Genomic DNA, 10,150 nt, shown 5'->3' with positions numbered 1-10,150 from the left:
GTCTAAATGTTAGACACGCAGGTCCTTTGGGTGAAAAATCAAGATAGATGGAGCTGCAGCGGCTCTTCTGGCGTTGTGTATGTGTATTTGTGTTTCCAGACTACGGAACCATGCAGTCAATCTTCAGACCAAAGATGAGGAGGAATCCAACGGCGGGCCCGTGCGGAAAGTCAGCACCACCGCGTCAGGCCGAGCACCGCGGTTTAATGCCTAGTCGCGTATTTATGAATCTTTGTATATCCCACAGTACCAGTCCACCCCTTTCGACCCCCCGGCGCGCTGAAACACGAGCCCTGTCTCCCTCCCCTCCTGTCTCAGCACCTATTCTTCCCAGACCCATCCTCCTCCTGCCCACCGCGCAGAGGTAAGGACTTTTTTCCCCAAAAAACTTTCTCTGAACGCCGGCGCGAGTTTCTGTCTTTTTCCAGACAGATTAATATCATCATTAAAGGATAAGATTGGTCTTGAGCTCACATTTAGTTCTCCAGCAACTTAAAAGTATGTGTACAAAGCTAATAGGAGACAAATGATTGAAGTGAAATTTCAGAATAAAAGAAGCCCATTGGGAGTCACTACATGGTATAGCAACAAGTTTGAAGGAATGTACTGTACATATTTGCACAATCATATCTGAATACAGAAAATAATGAATTTATAATAAATAGTATGACATAACACTGTAGGGTGGTGAAAGGGGGGGGGGGCATAGAGGACAATAATGAGAATTGGGCCTGTTGTTATCTTTTGAACATTATAGACCATATGGCATTTGGCAGAGGAAAATAATGCACATTGTTATTATCTTTTGAACATTATGGACCATGATTAAAATCATTACACGTACAGAATGAAAACCAAACTTTGTGGGTTCTATCTGGTACAGAAAAAGCCAATCCTGCACAAGAATATACCTAGGTGGAGCCAGGACTCTCACCTTGTTGGTCACCTGAACTGTCAGTCATTTCCAGGTAATATGAATCTCAGATGACCTTACCTCTAGTAAAGATGTGAACCCACCTGATTTAGCCAACCAATCAGAGCCATCTATGAGTATGCCAGCATCTCATTTGAATAAACGGGCCTGCAAGACCTGGGCACCATAAAATTACGTATGGCCTAACATTCATTTTAATCTGGCAGAGAAATTGCATTTGATAAGTGTTTCCATTGTGCAATGTTCTCCACTGCTGCAGCTGAGCTGCCATTGGAGATCAGTCCGTTTTGATCTGATCTCCAAATCAGAATCAGAATCAGAATCAGAATCAGAATCAGCTTCTGATTAAGCTGATTCTAATTCTGATTCTGATTGGAGATCAGTCAGTTTTGCAGAGCTGCACACTTGCATCACTTCTACTGTATTTAGACCGTGCTTGGCCTCTCACGCTCGATTTTTCTCAGAAGATATGACGTTATGGTGTACAACATGAGTTCAGAACTAATAATGATGCTCTCAAAAGCTACTCTGTTGCTGGTGTTTCTTGGCTTACAGAGGTTGCCTTGTTGGTTATTTTGTTTTTGTTGGTAAATAGGCTTGGTTGTTGATTGGCCACTATGGGAATTCCCCTGTAGCAGCACTATATATGAAAAATCCTTCGCAAAAGTAGGCCACTCTTGCAAATATGCCACTTAAACCCACTTAAACCAATGAATCCAATGAATGAACAACCAATGCTTCTCCACAGGAGTTCATAGCGCATTCTCATCTGAACACTGGGCGCCTGAGGCCTGTATATGAATCAGGTAGAGTAGGCCATCATATACAGGACAACAACTAAACAACAATGTATACATCCATCCATTAGGGCCTACACTGTCATACATCAGAGCCTACAGTGACGGTTCTGACAGTACTATGCCTTTATATTGGACTTTTATATTATAACTGTGATGTCTGAGGTTCAATCAAGACTTCAACTTTCTCTCTCTCTCTCCCATCGATATCTGTGCCTATAGGAGAAAACTGGTGAACAGGAGCACTGGCAAAGTGGTCTGAGGAAGATCATATGAGTGGGCACTCACTGAAACACTGGACAAGGAGAGGAAGGAGGGGAAAGTATGTGGAATAATAAGGTGAGCGCACAGCATCCTAGGGCAATACTGATTGGTGTGTGTGTGTGTGTGTGTGTGTGTGTGTGTGTGTGTGTGTGTGTGTGTGTGTGTGTGTATGCGTGTGTTTCTGAAAGATGAGTGCTTAGACTGTGCTCTCTCTCTCTTACTTGCTCTCTCTCTCTCCTCCCTCCCTCTCTCTCCCCACACACACACACACACACACACACACACACACATGCACACACACACACACACACACACACACACACACACACACACACACACACACACACACACACACACACACACACACAATGCAGCTCTGTGTGCTGGCTGCTGGAATGCCGGGTAGCGGGGGTGACTACCGGGTGTGGATGGGGGGGTGAGGAAAGGTAGAGATTTGGAGTGGGACGAGGCGGCGGTGGGTGGGGGTGGACGTGAGTCCAGCGAGGCTCCAGGGGTGTGCAGGGTGTCCAGGTTCCGGAGGACGGAGACTGAGGCTACGAGGCGATCTGGAGAGCTCTCTCCAGGGCCGGCAAAGCTTAGGCCATGAGCGCTGTGCCTTGGTGAAACCATGAGGGGGAAATGACTGGACTCTCTCATTTGATCATGCTACTGTAGCCTATCTAAAAGACTGGCAGCCCAAAAAACATTACATTAGGAGCACATAAGAGCAGTTTTGATCATGGTTTTGTTTGTAATTAAAACTATATCTGTTGTAGTTCAGTTCATTCTATTCCTCTCAGTAACTCAGTAAGCAAGATTATGGATGATTCATTGCAAGCCTGAATTCAAAGACATAGACATAACATTTTATGGTTGATTTTTGATTGATGTTTCTATTTCCAGGTGCTACTGTAGATGGCCAACAGTCCGTACATTAAACCCATGACCTCTCTGTCATGACCCCAACTAGTGTACCACTTTTGCCTTGTGAGATGTACCAGTGGAAGAATCAATACTTTGATTACAACCAAAAATGAACACAAATCCCTATGAATGACAAACATGACTAAAAAGGACACAACCTTTTCAAAAGTCCTGACCAACCATAGACCAAGACAGGAGATGTGAGGATGAAGTCTAACAAAGGCTGTACAGTGTGTGTGTGTGTGTGTGTGTGTGTGTGTGTGTGTGTGTGTGAGCAATACATCTACACTTCAGAAGAGAATGTCATGAATTTCTCTTGGTCTATCTCTATCTCAAACGTAAACAAACAAAACACCACACACATACGTTCACAGACATTCACAGACACAAACACACACACACACACACACACACACACACACACACACACACACACACACACACACACACACACACACACTTTATTATTGGACAATGTATGCTTCATCTGCTTAATGATCTGGTTGTACTTTATTACAACACTTTTTAGCCCTCATCCTTACACACATCCACCAAACTCTTCTAGATAAAGAAGTAGAATGGGTGTGTGTGTGCGTGTGTGTGTCTGTGTGTGACTGAGTGTGTGTGTGTGTGTGGGGGGGGGGGGGGGGGGGGGGGTTAACCAGGCAAAAGAATGTGAGATGATGTTTGGTCAACCAAAGGAATTCTATATTCTCAGCTAGTGTTAGTACAGCTAAGGAGTTAAACCAAGTGGCCTAATAGGAGGCACATCATGAAGTTTACTTTACCATTAGACACCATTTATTCTGCCAGAGATCCATCTTGCATTGCAGAAGTATTTCATTACCAATCAGAGCTATTTAATTAGCAACTGACGTACCATTTGAGACTTCTACCCTTTGCTTTTATTCCCTTATCCCTATCCCTTTTTCCCTTGGAGCCAGAACATCCCTTTTCCATTTCCGTAAAAGCCCTTTGCCGTTTTGCTGATACATTACAGCATTATTCAAAAACAACGTTTGAAGAGTATTCTGTGTAACCTGGGCATTTCATTACACTGCGCACGTCATACTGTGGTAAAGCGATTTAATTCTATCCTTTCATCCAGATCAATTAAATCACACCAACACCCATGTGGAAACCGTCTATGAGATGTGTAATTGAACTGCAAACCATTTTTGAACTGGGTTTGGTTGGTTCAAAAAAAGCTTATTTTGAGGCATACACTAACACTCCAGGTTAACTGAAAAAGTAAGAAAGCTGTCGCTTTTTTCGGGCAGAGCAGAAATAGAATAGGGGCTCTGGGGGCCGTGGGAGGTGAATAAACAACCCCTGTCCCAACAAAACTGCTGTTTAAGCCAAACAAACACAGCAGGCTGGCCCTGGCATTCTTAGCAACCCTCTGGCACACATTTGAGCAGCGTTGTGAATGCTCCCAGGATCCCAGGATACAAGCCACTCTTTTTCAGCCATTGCCAACGGAGAGACTCTCAGAGGGCAGCTCTGCTGAGAACAAAGGTCCAGTGAGCTCTTAAAGCTTCCCAGAGATCAAGCAGCAGTTTAACTTATTAATAATACAAAATACTCATGACCAATCCCAAAAAAAGCATATCAGTAGCTACAGTATTATATTTGAGTAAGTACTACAGTTGATATTTAGTAGTGTGGTTGGCACATCAGTTATGAATGGTTATTAGCTCCATGCAGAAGGAGGAACTTCATGGCATGATTCAGATGGGATTGAAACTTTCAGACACTCAGTGTCGACTGATTGTAATAAATGTCACCGTTAACATTACATGAAGTAATGTGTTTGAGATGCTGGTCCAAACAAAGACATTTCTGAGATAAATCTGGTCAAATCTACTGTACACCATGACGATGAAAGTCATTCTTTTCTTTACGTTACTATATTCTTTACTATACATTCTATCAACCTTTTTTGGTTTCTCTCTTTTGTTTTAATACATCTCAACCTATTTATAAAAGATAAAAGCTGAGCAGCAGAGCTGACTCAAAGTGGGGGAGTCTGGCTTGAGGGCGGGGGTTGGGGGTGAAGGAGGGGGGTTAGTTTGTGCAGGCGGAGAGAGGAAGGTGAGGAAGGGGTTTCTGAGGGAAGATGGCGGCCGGGGAGACAAAGTGAGCATTGATCAGCACACAGGAGGAATGGAGGTGGAATGGAAGGCATTTTCCTGTGAACGCTGGGAGTCTCGGCCCAGCTCTGAGGCCTAGGTCAGCCTGCACCCTCACACACTCACATGTGTGTGTGAGAGAGAGCAGTACTGTGATGTGTGTGTGTGTGTGTGAGAGAGAGAGAGAGCAGTACTGTGGTGTGTGTGTGTGTGTGTGTGTGTGTGTGAGAGAGAGAGAGAGAGAGCAAGAGAGAGAGAGAGAATGAACACATATCCAATGAAGTGAGGCATGGGGATCTGGCCCCAGGCATCAGGATGAGCTGATGAAAGTCTGATGGTCAAATAAATTATTACAGTAATAGTGCACTTACAGTGTTATTACAGTAACATGCACTTTATCCAAGGCCATGCTTATGCATTGACCAGGAAAAAAACTATACTCAGTAACAACCTATTCACACAACACATTTACATGTTCAGTAGAAAGCATGGATGCATGCAGTAGGGAATGAGAGAGTGAGCAAGAAACAGAGAAAGAGAGAGAGAGAGAGGAAATGGGGGTACGGAACACAGGAGGCCATGGGTGTGCCTCTCGTCTATCTACTAATCAGACGTATTATGTGTCCTCCGTACATACTCTCAATCACTAGCAGCTGGTGCTCCCTGTATGTGCTGTAATGCCCCCTGTGGAAACATAAGCTCCAATATTGCGCGCACACACACACACACACACACACACACACACACACACACACACACACACACACACACACACACACACACACACACACACACACACACACACACACACACATCCCCTCCAGAGGCCACCGAAACAAGGACTTCCTCAGAGTTCAAAGAGACCTACACATGCAGCATGCTGCACACACCCTGGCAGGCACAGAGTCTGGGCCTGTAGGTGAAGTATAGGAGAAGAGTGAGTCGGTGGATGCAGTAGTCTTTTGCTTTAAGTATACTATTCTAATCCTTTCATTTCTAATCTTGGACATCCTTGGCACTGATGGACATTCTTTGTATTTAGCCTACATTGTGTGATTTTCAGGAGAGACAAGAGGACGAGAAGGCTTGATTTGGGTTTTCTGTTATATCTCCATTTCCCATTACAGATGGACCACTACATGAATTCATTACAGTTGGTGGTGGCATTCGAATTGATTAATTACTTAATTGCAATAAGTTAAACACAAAGACTACTTTATCTTTGTCAGCAAAAAAGGTCTAACTTCAAATTCCTCAACTAACTCCTAAAACTAATTCAGAGGAAGATGGCAACGTTTAGATGAATGCAGATTACTGTAGTTGGAAAATCACAAATGCAAGTGGTAGAACAGTATGAAATAGTTTCACCCTGAAAAATATAAGAACTGGGTTATTCCTCTATTTGATCTTGCATTAATTCTGTCACGGTTTAATTTTTAAAAAAGCACAAATCTATAATGCATATGTACATGTAGACATATACAAGATTAAAATCCACTTGGGCCACTTGTAGCTTGCCACCTGGGACAGTGGGGCAGTCAGGCTGGCCTCAGCAGCTCAACAGTCTGGAGTTTAGAGTTGAGCTGAGGGTGCCCCTCACAGACAGACTATGGACACTCCACACACATTGCTCTTGCCTTCTTACAACTCCAACGGTAATACAAAAAACTACCACGTGGTGTCACTGTAACTGTAATTACAACGTTTTGAGACACTTGGAGCGTTATCAGTTTGGTATTCAAGTTCTTAATTGCTATTGACAACAGCCAGACAGACAGACAAATAGATAGATAGACAGTCAAACAGATATATATGTACAAAGGTTTGGGGTCACTTAGAAATGTCTATTCCATTCCTACAGACAGCTGAGATCAGTTAATTGTTTAATTAGGGCAGCAGTTTTCAGATGTGTATATGTGCTTACATAATTGCAAAAGGGTTCTCCATTGTTTTCTCAGTTAGCCTTTAAAAATGATATCAGATTAGTAAACAGAAGAAAACAGAAACATTGGATGAATGGTTGCTGATAATGGGCAATGCCGATATTGCATGGAACTGCTGCCCTGATTAAAAAAAACAATGCAACTGATCTTAGGTATCCTGTCTATAATGGAATGACACCAAACTTTTGACCGTTAAATTTGTTTGGTGTTCAAAAGTTCTTAAAAGAAATTACTTGTCGACAGACTGACAGATAGACAGTCACAGATAGATACTGTAGCCTAGATTCATTCATGCAATCATTCATTCATTGATCAAATTGGCGTTCTTCGTTGACATTCTCCAATCATGAAACTTGACCGGCCCTCACTCTGGCCAAGTCACTTTTGCGACCTTTCAAGAATATTGTGCAACGTTTTTGTCGCTGCATGGTTTCGTCATGTTCTGTGGACTATACAATTTCACACAGCAGTCACAAGTTCCCGACGGATTTATGAGTTAGGCTACTTGAACCCACCAGACCGTCCCTGCATAGGCCAAACGTGCATTTGACGCGCTTAAGGTGCCACAAATATCCTGAAACAAGTTCACAGTACCTATGGGTGTACTTCACTGAAAAGCGCAGAATTCAAATGATATGACTGTAGGGACGTATAGCCCACTAAATTGTCCTCATGCTGTCTAATCCGACGTTCCAGTCTGATGTTGAGATCAGTTCTTGTAAAGCGCTGTTTTGTCAGGTGTTTATTTTGGCTTTTGCTAATGCACGTAAGTGCTCGGTGCCCAGCAGGTCATGAATCTGTCATCATGGCCAAGTTGGGATCATAGCGTCATTGACAACAGAGTCGTCGCGCCCACGGCTGGAAGCACATGGTTGAGCACACCACTCCCCTTATCCTAAACAGACCCGTGTCGAGCAGGCGCGGCAGTGACTACATTAACTTTTAGGGGGAAACAACTACTCGTGGTTCCCACACAGTTGGGAAAAAACCTGCGTAAAAAAAACAGAGGAGATTTTACAAAATGCACTGTCTCAAGAATATTCGTGCGTCAAATAGTGGCGTCCTCAAACTACTAGCTCAAAATGCCGTGGCCCAGACGCGGACTGGAAGTAGGGGCACAGGTGTACTACGTCCGCCGGCCGTCGCACCTCCATTCAGTACCAGCGGTGTTTCAGCGCTCAGCCAACAGACGTGCCACCAACACAGCGTCCCGGAAGCAGAGCAGGCGCTGTACAGGTGTGTAGGATAGGCCTGTATTTCTCTTACCGAGGAAGGGTCTGTAGTTTCAGATGGGTTTGAGAAAAGTTACAATAGCCTATGTTAAGGTCTGTGTTAGAGACTGGCCTCCATAGATTGAAGGCCATAGATTGAAGGCCTACTGAAGGCCACTGAGTGACTGGGGTCATTTTGGGCAATGGGGTTTGGTTAGATTGGAAGATATTATGAAAATAATTAAGTTTTCAACTTAAAAACAGGTATTGACAAAATCATCACCTATACTGTTGACTATTTGTGCAGAAGTTGTTGTCCACCCATCTGATATGCCGTTTGTTTTTTAGTAAAGGGGTGGTCACTGGACTGGAAGATCTCTTATTCTACACAATCACCCAAGGAGAGGAGAAAATTCCTGTCCCTCGCTTCATTGCTGTAAGTCTCTCTCTCTCTCTCTGTTGTGCTGATGCACAGTCTTGTCATATTTAAAATGCTCTGTGACATTCCGATGTAATTGTCACTTACTACTTAGCATGCACTTTAGAACTATTTACATATTGATGTGCAGAAAACAAGCCACTGAAAACTGAAGACTGTAGAATCAACTACTGTTCCAAATACAAAAAAATGATTCTAGAGTGCTTCAAATAGACTGCTTCAATCTTTTCCTAGAGGGTTTTTGGTTGAAACATTCAAAACCAACACAGATACTTTGAAATGAAACCAAATCAGACTTTAGCATAATGCTCTACAAAATGTCAACTTTAAAACTTGTGTTTTACATTTCCATTTGTCCGCAAGTTACCACTAGCTGACTGTTGTTTTCCATCTCCAAGAAATGTCTTAGGTATGCACCTGTTTGTTTATGCAGGTACACATTGGATACTGTACCTCTGTATAAACACACTCACCAGTCAACGCTTTCATATCCACATACTAACACCTACAGAACACGGCTCACGGCTACATGGATTCTGTGTCTAGTTTCTCATTGTGTGAGGACAAGTGTAAGATGAGAATGTTGAGGTGAAATCAATGTTCACACAGTCACACGTCTAGTCCATGACACGTTAAACATGCCAGAGCGTGCACATACGCAGTCACATGCATGGAAGGTATTTATGTTCAAGCACTGTATGTAGGCCTTGTTGTCAAATAACACAGCAGCCTGTACTGTAGACTTGTTCCACAATGCACGTGATTGTAATGTTTCTTAATATTCTCATGGAAATCAGTGCATGTTGGCTTTCTTTAGTCCTAAATGATAATACAAAAAACAGCTTTTTTTTTTAGCCATGTTGCAGGGCACTGTTCTTGAGTACTGTTGCTCAAGCAGGTTTCTTTTGACGCTTCCTTTATTTGGAAAAATCACAATGTAAGGCAAGCCCCACTCTGAGAATTATTACATCCAGACGGATGCAAATGAGCACTATTTGTCCAGATAGCCAAAAGGCAAGTCATACCACAGTTTCCATCTGCAATTTCCATATATGGATGAAATAAACTTGACTTGACTTGACTTATTTCTGGACTTGAACTGTGAGCATCCTCTGAGTGCTCCTCCTGAGGGCCAGTCCTTGCAAACCCCCCATTAACTGATCATTAGCAGGCACTCAAGGCCAAGGCCTGGCCACTGTGTGCTGCTGCTAGCTGCATCTCCTGCGTCCTTTGATCGTCTGGCTCAGCCCTTCTCTGGGGTCACAGAGAGCCTCATTAGCCAAATGAGTGGTATTTCAAGCGTGTGCATCTTGTAATGTATTAATGTCCAAATAAGGAAAAAATAGAAATGCACACCCTTTGAGGTGCTGGCACGGGACGTAGTTTATAGAAAAAGATTATGGTGCCGCACACTCAGTCTCGATCTCATATTTATTGACACCAACGTTTTGGCCAGTTGCCCTTTTCCAAGGTTAATGTATTAATGTAACATATTCATGTTTGGTC

At 43.2% G+C, this 10,150-nt stretch overlaps 1 protein-coding gene across 1 annotated transcript in view; it reads left to right on the top strand.

The window, feature by feature from the left end:
- The first annotated feature begins 7,894 nt into the window (after window positions 1-7,894).
- The window catches only part of gls2a (glutaminase 2a (liver, mitochondrial)), a 12,901-nt gene continuing 10,645 nt past the window's right edge, over window positions 7,895-10,150 (top strand). Inside the window, exons 1-2 of the mRNA XM_062531467.1 lie at window positions 7,895-8,230; window positions 8,554-8,641. Coding sequence (XP_062387451.1) covers window positions 8,016-8,230; window positions 8,554-8,641 — 303 coding nt within the window. The 5' untranslated portion in view covers window positions 7,895-8,015. The remainder of the gene's footprint in view (window positions 8,231-8,553; window positions 8,642-10,150) is intronic.

This window comes from Sardina pilchardus, chromosome 3 (assembly GCF_963854185.1).
Source record: "Sardina pilchardus chromosome 3, fSarPil1.1, whole genome shotgun sequence".
Classification (NCBI taxonomy): Eukaryota; Metazoa; Chordata; class Actinopteri; order Clupeiformes; family Clupeidae; genus Sardina; species Sardina pilchardus.
The sequence above is the reverse complement of the archived record's forward strand: the minus strand, read 5'-3'. Positions and strand labels throughout refer to the sequence as shown.